At 41.0% G+C, this 15,507-nt stretch overlaps 1 protein-coding gene across 1 annotated transcript; it reads right to left on the reverse strand.

Annotated features, from left to right (window-relative positions):
• Positions 1-735: 735 nt before the first annotated feature.
• Positions 736-14,818, reverse strand: LOC134585828 (discoidin, CUB and LCCL domain-containing protein 1-like). The gene is made up of 11 exons (XM_063441304.1): positions 14,713-14,818; positions 10,259-10,468; positions 9,878-10,015; positions 9,490-9,541; positions 8,758-8,830; positions 6,902-7,035; positions 6,337-6,377; positions 4,746-4,835; positions 3,469-3,553; positions 1,391-1,425; positions 736-1,307 (listed from the first exon to the last, which is right to left on the reverse strand). Exons 1-11 carry the CDS (start codon positions 14,816-14,818, stop codon positions 736-738), a joined length of 1,536 nt encoding a protein of 511 aa, XP_063297374.1.
• Positions 14,819-15,507: the final 689 nt, after the last annotated feature.

The following is a 15,507-nucleotide window of genomic DNA, read 5'->3' on the forward strand; positions in this document are numbered from 1 at the left end:
CTGAACAATTCTCCTTTTATATCTCTTCACAGATCCATAGGTATGCCCCTTCTCGGTCTCTCCGCTCTGCCCGTGACCTTCTCCTGTCCGCTGCTCACACCCGTACGGCCAACTCACGCTTGCAGGACTTCTCGCGGGCGGCTCCCTTTCTATGAAATAGCCTGCCTACCGCCATCAGACTCTCCCCTAGTCTTCAATCATTTAAGAAATGCCTTAAAATCAATCTCTTTAGAAAGCTTATAGCCTCCCAGGACATCAGCTATTACTAGTAACCAAGTACAGGAAAATGGAGTAGTGACTACAAATGGGTGCTAAATACACCAATAAAAAGAGGACAAACATTAGGTTGCCTTAAAGCAATATAATGTGTGAGATAAAGTGAAACAAAGTGTGCTTTAGTGTATATACAATGTGACTAATTAGGTGTCTGGGGAATGGATACAAGATATCTTTTTATTATTATAAGTTGTTTTATTTTGAGTTATGTTTTTTTTTTTCCTTCATCCCACCTTCCAAAGACTGGATTGCACCAATCCTAGTTCTTTTTATATAGTGTTTTGCTCTTTCACACTAATACTGTTCAAAACGCCACAAGTAATGCAAATATTCATCTTTATTGTATTCAATGTTCAGTGGTCACACTAGTCAGTTGGTATGTACACTTGTGTATCTATGTCACGGGAGATCTACTGAACTCGTGGGGGGGGGGGGGAATTATCACATCTGGTCTCTGAACTAGTGGACATCATGATGATGAGTTGGAGAAAGAGGACGAACAGGAATTTGGGGATAAAAATCATAAAGATGGGAGGGATGATCATGAAAATGGGGATGAGGATGATGCCATTGAGGAAGATGATGAAGAAGATGATATTGAGGACATTGAAGTTGGCAATAATCAATGGGAAGATGGTGATGACGACTAGGATAATCTGAAGGGAATCTGTAGTCAGTATATACTGGTTTTCTTTTTGCATCGTCTTCTAAGCATGGCTTTTCATATTGAGGCACAGAGGACGTGACACACGTTGCATTGTCATGGCTACTGTAACTTGACTGATTATGAGCGAGGCTCTCAGTCTTCCCACTTCCACAAGAATCCTTGATCACTTTGTCTATGTACTTGGTGGTGGGCGCCTTTCTTATCAGGAAGCCAGGATCAATCATGGGGAGATGATGAGAATATTGAGGATCCAGAAGAGAGACATGTGGTGTTGGCCTTTTATACTTTTTATCCTCATTCTCGTAGCTGAGATTAGATTCTGTCAATTCCTTTCTTCCAAATGACTTTAGTTGCATACAGACTCCTGCAGGAAACAGACAATATATTTGATCTTTTTCTGTAATCTTTGTCCAGACAAGAGCAACATTACACATAATCTGTACTTACCTGTTTCTATGTCATCACCAGAGTCTCTTCTTTTCCTATAAATAATGAAAATTCACATTTAAATTATCAGCATTCATCAATGCAGCTAGTCAACTGCCCTTACTCTGAAGCATGGTACATTTCCAAAGCATTGTGTACATAGTATTACCTTATAAACACAATAGTCCACATGTGATAAAATAGATATGCACTGATCAATATCTACGAAGGATCTGTTGGCTTTCAACAGGAAAGGAAAGAAAATGTGCTTTCTGCCACCTATGTTTATAAACATAAAAAATGGATCTATTTGTGTCAGGGCTGTGAGCCAAGGACCATCTGGTGGTTTATAAATCAAATTTAGTGATTGAGTGTTATTCACTAGTCTGGGAATTGACCCAAGAATCGTACTTTCAAGCACAATACAGCCGAGCTGGACAAATAGCTGAGTGGGATACATGTTCCAATTCAGCTATTTTTTCCCCCAATTTTGCAATTCCCAGTTTAGTTTCTTGTCTGCTGATCAACCCTAACACAGATCCAACTTGTTTTATGTTTCTGAGCTCTTAGTCAGTCTGGATTGATAATCAAAGACTAAAAGTGGTAAACGATGTAAGTGCCAAAAAAATTAAAACACCGATTTCCACGTTTAAGTGTCAAAGGAGCAATGCTTTATAATGTGGTAAACGTGAAAAGTGTCTGGTAGTCCTCCAAGTAGTTCAAAAGAGCCTGTAAAATCGTAAACGTTGTAATTTCCAGATATGTGCAAAAAATGTTTTTTTGCGATTTCCCAACATATTCGCTTTAGGCACTTACTACCTTTACCACTTTTAGTCCTCATTTAAAATAAAGATAATGAAAAGTAATGATATTTGAATATTTCTGGCTATCACTATATTAGTTATGCCTGAACCATAACTGATAACGTAAAGCCTTTAAATTAAAGCTGCTAACAGATCCATTGCTGTTTGTAGCTATAATTGTGGCAAAATAGTTTAAATAAAATACAAGTCTTTGAGAACCCACCATTGACCCATTCAGTTTTACAGTTTGTAGCAGCTCGATGCATTGCCGTCCTCATTGGCACAAAATGTGAACAAACCCCAGAATTATTATTTATTAAACTAATTGATGACAACTCAGAGACGTGACTGGCTATCTCAATGTGTGGTAGCATATGGGATCTGTTTTATAACCTCTTATAAAACTGTTTAAACTGTTTTATATCACTTTCAGTGCTGCAGAGGAGAGAGGTGTATTTCCCATATCTCCACTCTGGCACAGAAAGATTAAAGGATCACTATAGTGTCAGGAAAACATAGCAGTTTTCCTGACACTATAGTGCCCTGAGGGTGCCCCCACCCCGTGGCGCTGAAGGGGTTAAAACCCCTTTAGCTGCTTACCTTATTCCAGCGGCGGGCACCCTCGGCGCTGGTGACCTCTCCTCCCCCGCCGACGTCAGCTCCCTCTGCCAACGTCAGCAGAGCCGAATGCACATGCGCTGCAAGTGCCGCGCGCGCATTCAAACTGTCAATAGGAAAGTATTTATCAATGCTTTCCTATGGACGCTCTGCGCGATGGAGGCATAATATGCCTCCAGCATCGCAGATGCGCCTCTAGTGGCTGTCCAGAAGACAGCCACTAGAGGCTGGATTAACCCCAAATGTAAACATAGCAGTTTATCTGAAACTGCTCTGTTTGCATCTGAAGGGTTAAATCCTGAGGGACATTGCACCATGACCACTTCATTGAGCTGAAGTGGTCTGGGTGACTATAGTGTCCCTTTAATATGCCACTTGCTTAGTGGGACCATACAACTAGAGTCATTAGCGTTTCCACAATAAACAAAAAGGTTGTCTCAAATCTATGATAGCACAACACCAATTAGTAAATACCAAATGACATTGCATTTCCTGTTTATTTCAGTATTTCAGCTTGAAACATTTACTATTTGGCGTCAGGGCAAAAGTTACTACAGTCAGAAAATGTCACTTCAATTGTAAACACGTCAAACTGGTAAACTAAAACCTCCATCTCTTTATTTAACACTGTAATGCAGTGATTTCTACATATATTGTTATATATGGTGAAACACATACCTTAGCAACATACACATGGTAATCACTCCTCCAATTAGAAACACAATCGGTGTAACTGCCATGACAAGAACAAAGACTGGAAATCCTAGAATTAAACAAACATGATGTTAGAAATTCACTTATTATTACAAAGTTTACAATCAGTGAAAAATGTTACAAAAAGCAAATCATCGATTTTCATTCTAACAAGAAGCGTCATTTCTTGTTTTACTGTCTGGGACCTCTGCTGGTAGGACACTACAGAAACATCGAACTTTGTGTACAGGCATACCCCGCTTTGCGGACCCTCACTTTGCGTACACTCGTGAGTACGGACATACCCACGAGTGTGCGTTAAAGTGCCTCGCGAGAACGGACATTCAGCCGCCGCACAGCCGCAGTATGGCCGAAGAGGCGGAGCTGATGCACGGAGTCCCCGTGCAAGCTTTGCAGCGAGCCTCTATGTTAATACAGGCTGAAATTGTCTAAATACAGTTCAGTATTTAAATACACAGCACAATCTGTTGTTAACGCTGAAAAAATAGTTGCAGGAGTAGTCTCATACACAGCGCCATCTGTTGGTTGAGCAATGTTTAACCAGTTATGGGTCTGTTGACAGCATTACAAGCAGTTCTTACTCTTATGAAATAAAGGTAAGTATACTGTACAGTTCTTTCCGTAGTCATTCTCAACTTGAGTCACAGCTCATTACAAACTTTCCCAAGCTTTCGAATGAGAGACATGTGGAATAAAACAATGTACATTATAAGGCTTTTTGATTTATACAAACAGTGTACATTCACTTCTGAATACATTTTGGATATCCCTGAAGGACACAGAAATTGACAATATTTTTGAATGCAAAAGCTTTCAACATGACCCTAACACGTTACAGCATTACTGTACAGTACTGATGGTTCCCTGAGGAACTTGAGATTGATCATTGAAATGTATTTTAGTTATCAATGCATTATGTATATCAGTTATTCCTGTAAATGACTATCGCAATGCAGTACATGCATTGGGAAGTGAAAAAAGGTATTGCTTCACTTTAAGTACATTTTCGTTTTACATACATGCTCTGGTCCCATTGTGTACTTAGAAGTGGGGTATGCCTGTATTAAGTCCTCCTGAACATCTGGCTTCTTGGAACTAAGTTTTGGAATGAACAAGTCCACGTGCTCTTTATGAAATCTTTTGTTCTTTTATAAAGCCAGGCCTGTGGCTGGTAACTATTATTTGTCGTGCTCATTTAAAAGGAAAACTGTGATATCCCAACACTAATGTGAGATCCTCACCTGCTTTGTTTTTATCAGTAGCTATCTGGTCTTTGGTGAACTCTCCCATTTTTGTATCTGTCCATGTGGGACTCGTAGATGAAATGTATCCTGCAGAGGAGAAGATCAAGTAAATAACTGTTTGCACACATGGAACTTTTGCCTGCTTTCTCTACTTCCCAGTTAAATCATTTAAATGAGTTACCTTTATTGACATACTCTGTGAGAGAACCCGAGCCATTGCTGATAGCATGCACAGAATGGAGCGATCCAAGTATATAACTCCATGTGTAGAACTTCCCGTGGATGCTATCAACTTGTTCAGTAGTTCCATCAATGTGGCCCAATTAATGGAACTGCTGCCAAGAGCTAAACTACATTGTAGCGGAGCTCCCTGTACCCTGACTGGGTATCTCTGCCAAGGACCGCTTCCTAGCTGGAACAAGGTAAAACCCCAGCGCTTCTGCCCCAGTCGCTGTGGCTTGACTGGGGTCCTCCTGGAGCAGGATAGGAGACTAGCTCTATTCCCTCCCAAGGACTGGACGACACACGGTCCTGGGAGCTCTAGTCCTTATAAGGACTTTCACCGCCGAATCCTCCAAGAGCTGGAACAAGGTGCTAAGCAGTGATTATATCCCTTCAACTCCCAGTAACTAGACGACACATAGTTCTGGGAGTCAACTTGTTTAATGCATCCAAACACAGCCAATCTCTAGGCCTGGGAGATAATTGCGTTAAAGATCGGTAAGCTATTTATCTCCCAGGAACAGAGAGGCAAACCTAAACATTTAAACCATAAAAATACCCCAAAACATAATAAAAACATAAAATAACCCCACAAATAATACATTGTTAAATAACCCATGCAGTGTAGGGGAAACGCCACCGTGTTAAAGTTCTGACCGGCCGCACACATGGTCCTATGCCCCAAATAGTTTCAGGGCATTTGGTGCTTTTGCCAGTCAGCTCCTGAGCTCCTGAGGCCGCAATACGGGATGGTCCATCTGGTTCTTAGGTAGCATTTGCTCCCTTTAGTCTGAGGCACCTTCCCTCCAAAAAGCGCTCTCTTGGCAGATTTCAAAGTGGTTCAAAACTGCGATCCAAGTTGTCTGGGAACCGCACGGTCACCTCATGCCGAAAACCATTCCATAACATTCGTGGCTAAGTCCCCCTGAGGTGATCGAGAACCCACAAAGTTCCCACTGTGCAGTTATAATCAGATTGTCTAAGAGAAACCATCTGATTGGTGCAGCGTATCGTTTTGTTGCACATTTGCACTAGCGCCCCATTGCTTTCCTACGGAAATTAGAGCTACATTGAGTAAAGCAGAGCTACGAGGGAGAAATTATAAATAAAAAGCCTTTGTTTACCCTGGCAGTGCTGCCCTGGCCACCTAAGCTGTGACTGGGACAATATACTGCTAGGAATACATACTGTATACATATAGTTATATATATTCCTAACGTTACCGTGTTTCTTTAAGATCAGTATCTTATCTTTTATTGTACATTTTGTAATGCAGTATTTATATAAAGATTAAACATTGTCCACATGCAGTTTAGAGTGTCTCTTTAAGCCCATTTTACGGGCATTAACAAGGTATTTTTCTTACCCGGATTGTTGAACATAAACTGGACATTTGAATCGGAGACACTGCAAAAACATAAATCAAATTAAAAAAGCTCCTTTTAGAATTGAGGTAGGTAACGCATCCTTTATTATAGCAGGACAGGTCTGGCACAAGCATCAAAATAAACTACAGGGAGTGCTTTGCTGTTATTTTCAGATATTTAAAAGCATTGTCCAGCAGTAATAAGTTCAATTAAATAAATAAACTCAATCCTCACGTGTGTCATCATATAAACCCGTATATTTAAACCTCTCTTTTTAAGGGGTTAATATAAATGAACTTGATTTGACAGCCCTCTAGTTATGAAATATATATGGATTGTGTCCCTGTAGCATGAACATATGGGCTATGATGAACATGGAGGATTCTATAGCCCACATTAGGTCTCTTAGGGTAGCCGGGCCGGCTTCTCCGGCTAATCAATCACACACAACCAATCAGTGAGAAGCTAGCATCACCTGTCCAATAGGAATTTTACAATCTGCTCTAAATAAGGATATTGTGTATAAATAATCATTTATTTAATAGCACAATAATTCCAACTTACCCTTTTGGCAAAATCTGACTGGTCACCATCCCTTTGAATTGGAATGTGCGTTGTAATCGAGTTATAAGAACCTGACCGCCCAGATTGTCTGCGATAACGCCGGCATGGACAGCCGATTTGCAAACGAAGGACGACTGCAAAGAAATAAAAAGAGAAAGCTTAATATCTGTCAAATGTATTAACGTCTGTAATATTAACACAGATTGGTAGTAAACAAGCACTTAGATGCCTTGAAATTAAAGGACCACTCTAGGCACCCAGACCACTTCAGCTTAATGAAGTGGTCTGGGTGCCAGGTCCAGCTAGGGTTAACTAATTGTTTTATAAACATAGCAGTTTCAGAGAAACTGCTATGTTTATCAATTAGTTAAGCCTTCCCCTATTTCCTCTAGTGGCTGTCTCACTGACAGCCGCTAGAGGCGCTTGCGTGATTCTCACTGTGAAAATCACAGTGAGAGCACGCAAGCGTCCATAGGAAAGCATTATGAATGCTTTCCTATGTGACCGGCTGAATGCGCGCGCAGCTCTTGCCGCGCGTGCGCATTCAGCCGACGGGGAGGAACGGAGGCGGAGAGGAGGAGGAGAGCTCCCCGCCCAGCGCTGGAAAAAGGTAAGTTTTTACCCCTTTCCCCTTTCCAGAGCCGGGCGGGAGGGGGTCCCTGAGGGTGGGGGCACCCTCAGGGCACTCTAGTGCCAGGAAAACGAGTATGCTTTCCTGGCACTAGAGTGGTCCTTTAAGTCAGTTTATTAGTACGTATTGATACTTGGATCCCTCCTGTTATCTGTGTGATGTGTTAGTTTGGGTAATTAAAGTAACTAATCCCTCACATAACTGGCATTTTATGGGAAAGATCATATTTTGAAATTCTATATCGCACAGTGTAATATCACACCGCGTAGTATGCGATAGCTGTAATTCCCACTGAGATACTGTGAATGACACTGCTGGGCTGCCTGGAGTGATGAGAGTTAGATCAGCTGATGACAATAATTCTTTCTTATTACTACGCGAGGTAAAACTGATGTAGATCATTTGTTTCTGTTGACAATTTATCAGTTTTCAGGAAAATAATAATAATGTCTGGAACAGCCTACATTTTCTAAAACAGATATTTGTTCCATGGCCTGCGTGCGGAGAGCTGCTTTCTCTCATTGGGAAGAGGGTAATGAAGCTCCTCTACCGCGGTCCACAATCCCACTTAACGCAGAGTGACAGGTGGAAGAAGGAAGGTCTGTGACCCAGGACGGACTCCCCCCCCCCCCCCTGCTTATTAGTGACTGCTCCGCGCCCGGGGTTCTATACTCTTCACAGATATATTACAGCTAAAGCAGGGTCACCTTCCTCTTTACAAATATCAATGGTGTCCCTATCTAGACTTAATTCATTGACCGAGTGTGCCAGCTGACATTTTCAGCCAATGAATTCCATTCAAAAAAGCACCACGTTGAGATCACTATTAATAGAAATGTCCACTTTATTGATATCTGTGTAGACCTGGGTGTCTATCTAACCATGTGAAAATAATCTAAATCGTAACGATGGCACAGCACAAGGAGACTCCCAACATAAGGACTATAATGGGCTGTGGTGGTTATGGTGTTAGAGTGCCCTTGTAGAAATGTTTAGTGCTATTCTATTGGTGATGTTTTTTCTCATGATAGTCCCCAAAGGTTAGTCAAGCTCCCCACCAACTTCTATCATACACCAACTCCACAAGCGAGGGGACTTTACACAGGACCCAGTCACTGTCAGATGGAACTATGGGCAGGAATTACCACGAATGCTTTGATTTAATACTTTGCCCAAAAGAAAATGTGCACTAGGAAGAAATGTTCACACAGCTCAGTTTACACACCTCTTGGTATCCATCAGTCACATCTCCAAATACGTTTCCAGCTACATCCCAGCAGCCGGCTGGACAATAGTTACTGAAATTGTAGAAATAATGTTATTGTTTATAAAATGCTAACTTACTCCGCAGTGCTGTACAAAGGGTAATCAAAACACAGAAGAAGAGATTACATTTAATACTCGTACTATACACCGGTATATTATCACACTGACATATTGAATTCTAATTCAGATTCCCCAATTCACATACACTCTCCGCTCAGCTGATTTACTGCCTGAATTTTAAAGGTTGATTGACGATTCACCTCAGTTCAATGTTGGTGAATAATTCCCTGCATTTACCATAATTTTCTCATAAAACAAATTCTTGTAAAGCAGGCTTGCCCAACAGGTAGATCCCCAGATGTTGTAGAACTACAACTACCATGATGCTTTGTCATTGTAAATGCATTCTAAAGGCATGCAACGCATCATGGGAGTTGTAGTTTTACAACATCTGGGGATCTGGGTTGGGTAGCCCTGTTGTAAAGTATTAGATAAGCGTTGTGTTTTTATTGGACATTTTTGGAGTGTCAAGCTTTCAGGAGATCCCCTCTTTGTCAAGCATAAAGTCTAAAGACAGGGATCTCAGAACGCTTGTTGCAGACCAATAGAAAGGTATTACAATATTCTATGATCACATTTTATTTAACATCAACATGTTCTATGAAGGTATAATTAGCCAAATCAAGCGTACCTGAACTCTGGGTCTTCTTTATAGTCACAGCGAGTCAAGCAGGTAATGAAATCTATCAATAAAAAACAGGAGCAGGGTGAGATTCCTGCACACGTATTTTAACACCTTAAGAGCCGTATTTCTTTAAAACGAATTAACTTGCAGCATTCTATAGCAGTAAGAGCCATAGCCGAGAGCTCAAACACGGGTCACATTTCTCCGCAGGTAATGTAGCAGTAGTGTTCATGCCTGCAGAGTATGGTCAATCTTGAAGCTACTGTCAAAGAATTATGAATTTAATGCTCTCACTGTCAGTGACGGACAATATTGACATGACATGTACAAAGGAGCCCCGAGACACAAACTGAATCCTTCGTAACACACATTCACAGTTTAGTAGACACAGTACCTGGATGATCACTGCTGGCATAATTAATCAGAAATCCTCGGCCAGACACGTGGAGGCCACTTTCAAAACGAATGGTGGCAGTATTATCATCTAAGAAAATGTCCGTCTTTGCCTTGCTCAGATCTCCACTGTAACTCACTGAAATAATATATGGAAGTGTCAGTAGCTTAGAGATGCAGAATGTAATTTGTATTTTATATGTATGTATAGCGTCTGTAATAAACTGTATTCTATAATGCTGCTGATCACGTCTGGTACTTAATCCTAATCTGAAAAAATGATTTCCAATGAACTGTGACAATTTTATAAAACCAGTACATGTTCCAAATCCCCAGCATTTGCTTTCCATCCCACCATACTGTAGAATTAATAGAGACTCACCATATTCCTCAGTGGATGAACCCTTGTAGATTTTCAGAGATGCAGAGTCAATATCCAGGTCCAAATCAGCCACTTTGATGTACAGCTGTTTACCGCTCTGCACTCTGATGGTAATCTGGCAAACTGAGTGGTCAGGGTATGTTTCAGGGTAGTTCTTTGATGTAAGAGTTCCACCCTCATCATTCATGACCACGTGGCCACATCCATCCACTGTAGGAAACAGAGAAAAGTCCCTTGTGAAAAAAATAATGAATATCCGAGGTGTCACCCTGTAATGGACAAGGTGTATACTGCGCACTTATAAATAATACAGACTCACATAACAATATTGTCCATGTATGGTGTATTTTTTTACAGGATCCTGGGAATAACCATAAACCATCACCAAGGTCTACTAGACACATCATTTTTTAACCAGCAACGTGGGACACTGAGAGGGTTATTCACTAACCAAACTGTAGCCAAATTAAATCCAAATGGCATAATTCAGCCTAAAATGCCTGATCTGGAAATTGTTACATACTGTGACCAATGTCCAGATTTAGGAATGGCCTCGTACTGGATGGTTATGCCCCGTTCGTTACGCGATTCGGATGTTAGTAAGTAGACCAGATAACATTATCCCAACACCAGTCAAATCAGATAGTAGCACAGGTATCACACAATCTGTATGTTCGCTGCCCGCATACTCAGCATAAAGGCCATAGGAGAAGCCCGATTCCAGATAAATCGGTGCTGGTTAAATCATGTTCTCTCTCAGCATTGAGCTGAACAGCATAGCAAAGCGACCAGTACTCACCCAACGTTTCTGCCAGTAGTGATAGAGGGGCACATAGCAGGAGCCCAATGAAAGACAATAATCCAGCCATTAGGCTGTACTGTGCTGTCTCAGTCCTTAGTCCTGTGAATAACAGTGCTTCCTAATTATTATTATAAGTAATTATCGCTAATATCTTAGCAATGCCTGAATGTTCACCAGCAGTTCGATATATGTCTTAATATCAAAAAGCTCCTTCAGAATGGCGAGTAATTATAGTGATGAGATAGATATTACATCATCACAGTAATGTCATAATGCACTGGTCAGGGCACTGTAACCTTAAGTCATTAACACACAAAATACCCCTAACCATTGTTATTAATATTCTAGCCTAATGTAGACACTGGAGAGGCTATAGAATGCAACTCCCATCACTCTCCAGCCAACATGGGGCATATAAGTTATCACAGAGTATAAATAACAATAAATACATGGTTTAAAGGCAAATGACAAAATATAGTCTGGGTAGATCTCTAAAAAAGAAACAGTATGCGATATAAATTAGTAAATATAAGACACAAAGTAAATATTTTACCAATAGGACACCTATCTAGGGGGAGCATACAAGTCAACGCAGTATAGTTAATTTTCTTTTCCTCAGTTTCTCAGGACATTTGAAACCATTTTTGAACATTTTTCTCCTATAACATTTTTTATTATGTATGTTGTAGTAGTTATAGTACTTGTAGTGTCCCTTTAAATGTTACGATTCTTGGGGGCTGACAAATACCCCAGGTACGCACCTACTTGGTAACAGAAACAACTTGATATAAAGCTACGGGTAAATGAAATCAGGTACACTGTACTCCCTCCTACAGCCCAATGCACTGACCACTGCTTCGCTCCAGTAAACGTCCTGCTATATTTACAGTCCATTGTACATCGCTACACTACATTCAGAGACATTTACACTTTTTCTCCAAATTGTATACCTTACTAACTATTGAAACAAGCTGAAACTATGTCATTAATTTAGACATATAACATTATCCTAATGGCAGTCAAACTAGATAATAGTACAAGTATCACACAATCTGCACACGTACTCCACAAGCACTTACCCAGTGTTTCTGCCAGCAGTAATACTGGGGTACATAGCAGGAGCCCAACGAAAGGCAATAATCCAGCCATCAGGCTGCCCTGTGCTGCCTCGGTACTTAGTCCTGCGAAAAGTAGCGCCCTCTAATGTCCAATTTCAGGTAAAGATTAGGTATGAAAACAAGAGCGTTCTCGAGCAATTTGATATATATCTTAATATCAAAACAACTCTTTCACAATGGTGAGTAATTCTAGTGATGAGATATGGTTATTACATCATCGCAGTGATGCCATAATGCAGTGGTCAGCACAGCACACAATATAGAGGTGTATATCCTGCACTGTAACCTTGACTTATTCCCACAAAGAATACCTCTAACCATCATGGTTAGTCTCCTAATTTAATGTTTACACTAGAGATACTACAGAATGCAACTTCCATCACTCTCCAGCCATTATGGAGCATATATGTTATCATACTATATTATAGACTCTTAAAATATCAGGCCACCTACTAACTCTGAACTCAATGAGTGATTTCCTATTTTAGGGCCCTGTCCATGTGTAAAATTCCAACCAGGAAAATACAATACAATATGGAAAACAGGGGACAAAAACGAAGTATGAAGTAGTATTTTCAGATAGTTGGTGAGGTAAATAAAAGGAAAAGCACTTACACTTTTTTGGAGCTAGTAATTAGCTCCAAATATATGCGCTCGGAGGTATAATCCCCGATTATGGATCTGTGGAATATCTTGATCTTGCGTGCGGTAGTCTTTACGGTTGATAGTTGTTTCGTAGCTGGTGTGGTATGAGCTCCCTATCTCGAGGTATTCAGCATTTGCGCTTGTCAGTGCCCAGGTGTATAGCAGCAAAGGGTCACCAGGATATTCAACATATATAAAATACTAAAATATATACAGTGATCTCTGTAGTAAAATAAATAAAGGTGATAAAAGGAGATATACTCAATAGTGGAGAGCATCAATGGGTTTTGCCGAATCCTTATAGCTTGGGTGGTATGTTCCCCCCCAAGGAATCGGATGTCAGAATCTTCTGGATACAATCTTCTGGATAAAATCAGGAAGGTCCCGATATGGTTAAAAATAACTCAATGCATTGAAAATAAAGATGAAAACCATAAAAAGAATAAACACTGATGCATTTCACCAAAGATAACAGGCTTTCTCTAAGTGTTACAGAGTATGGACTAGTCCTCATTAAATAGCAGACAAATTTAAATGCCATCAAAAAATTCTGAATGCTTAAAACACATATAAGAAACAGGCATAGTGTAAAACCATCAAATATGTAAATAAAAGAAATAATGCTATGCACTTACAAATATATATGCCACTAAAAGTGGCATAAAAAGCACTTCACTTACAAACATAGCCACTTTATGGCTTCCACTGTGTTTCCAGGTATTGGAACGCCCATCCCAGATAACTAGCCAGGTATTAGAACGCCTTTATACAAAAAAATGTGTCCTGATACACCTCATGGACGTTTCAGTTTTTTGACAAGGAAATCCGTGGAATTAAAGGCAGCAACACTGGAATGATGTTTAGACGGGGTTTTGTATATACACATTTGTGATGTTGACCAATAGTGGACAAAGAATTTGTAAAGGGGAAAAGAGAACACCATGTAATATAGTGCAAATATCCAGGAGCTAAAAACCTTACTGAGTGATAAAATGCAATACAATGAAAAAAATATATACATATATATCTGGGAATGCCCAATTTTATATCCAACAAGTCCAATAGTATCCTGTGTAAGTCCAATATATATGTAGTATATGTGTCCTTAACCCAGCTTGCGAAAACAACACAGGGCTGTTGGCACCAATGGCAGTTAATATACTCTAATATATAAAATATAAAAGATGGGTTGTTCTCGTTTCCCCTATTTCTCTAAAAATGTGGTGATCCTTTTCATTCCAGTTTTAGAGCTATCTATTCTTACTTGTCCTACTCCCTCTTTATAGTCTATGTATTTGAATATCAGACTATCCCAATTTGAAAGAATTTGTAAAGTTCAGTGTCATGCATACTAGACATGTGCAATTGGTTTCGTTCCGAATGTTACGGCAATTCGGACATTCGGATGCTTCCGAATTGCTGAATTATGGAAGTGCTTTGGAATTCTGAAAAGTGGCAAAACAAGAGAGGGAGGGAAAATTAGGGGAATCATGACAGGAATCTATCCCTAACCCTACATGTATAAGTGGTTGTGGTGGTTAGGGTTAGGGTTGGGGGTTGGGGATAGGGAAGGGCCAAAATTTCGAATTGCCGAAGTCTTGAACCAAACCAAATTTTTGGCCCATACTCACCCCTAATGCATACTGCTGTAATAGGGAGATAAATATTTCATGTGAAGGACTGAAGTTAGGGGGTCTGTGTAAAAAAACTTACCAACTTCTTTGTTCTTGTTTAACTCTCCGTAAAACTGATAAGTTAGTAAATGGTTTGGTTCAGGGTCTCCTACATCCTTAAGCCATAGAGCGTCAGAATCATGCTATGTATTTGGCTTTTTCTTGCTCTCACACACTTACTGGAAATTTGAACACATAAATTCCCTGACAGCTTACTTGACAGGCGCATAGTCGTACGCTTGGGCATTAAGAATAAAAACCCTGGGGGGCGGAGCCAACGGCGTTCAGGAGCAGACGCCATTTCACCCAGCTCCTCGATCATTGCTCGAAAAATCGACAAGAAACGGCGCATTAGTGAGCAACCAGAGCCGGAACAGAGACCCTCGCATAGGGGTTTACATTCCGGACCCGTGGATGCCTTTTTTATGCCCGTCGGGCACGAAACCCGGCACAAGGCGCCTCGGGCCTACCGAGCGGGACTCCCGCGACAGCCACGCATCACCTCCTGGGACAGAGACTACTGGGACACGATCCCTCAGGCAGCGGACGTTACAGGGGCCATACCAGAACTCCCGATGGGCCGCAAATCACAAAAACCGGCTCCGGCCGCTGCAGCCTCCAACCATGATATCAGCCAGATGCTGACCTCAACAACCCGCACGCGGGAGCCGCCATCACCCAGGCGGGAAATTACACCTGACCCAGTGGTGGACATTGTGCCCGGGAAAGGAACTCAGGCTACGCCTGAAACAGAACCACCTGTAACAAAGCGGGACATCCACGACCTCTTGGCACACTTCCAGGACATGTTCTTTGCAGAACTCAACCTAGTCAAAGCCGAAATGCAAGCTATAACAGAACGCCTCAGAGCATCCGAGGAGGACTCTGCTGATACAAAGCGATACATGGCCACCCAGGGGGAAGCCTTAAAGCAGCTACAAACCTCTCACTCCCAAATCGCAGCCAGATTGGATGCATTGGAAGACAAAAGCAGACAAAACAACGTCAAGA

This window comes from Pelobates fuscus, chromosome 1, assembly GCF_036172605.1.
Source record: "Pelobates fuscus isolate aPelFus1 chromosome 1, aPelFus1.pri, whole genome shotgun sequence".
In the NCBI taxonomy this organism is placed as follows: domain Eukaryota; kingdom Metazoa; phylum Chordata; class Amphibia; order Anura; family Pelobatidae; genus Pelobates; species Pelobates fuscus.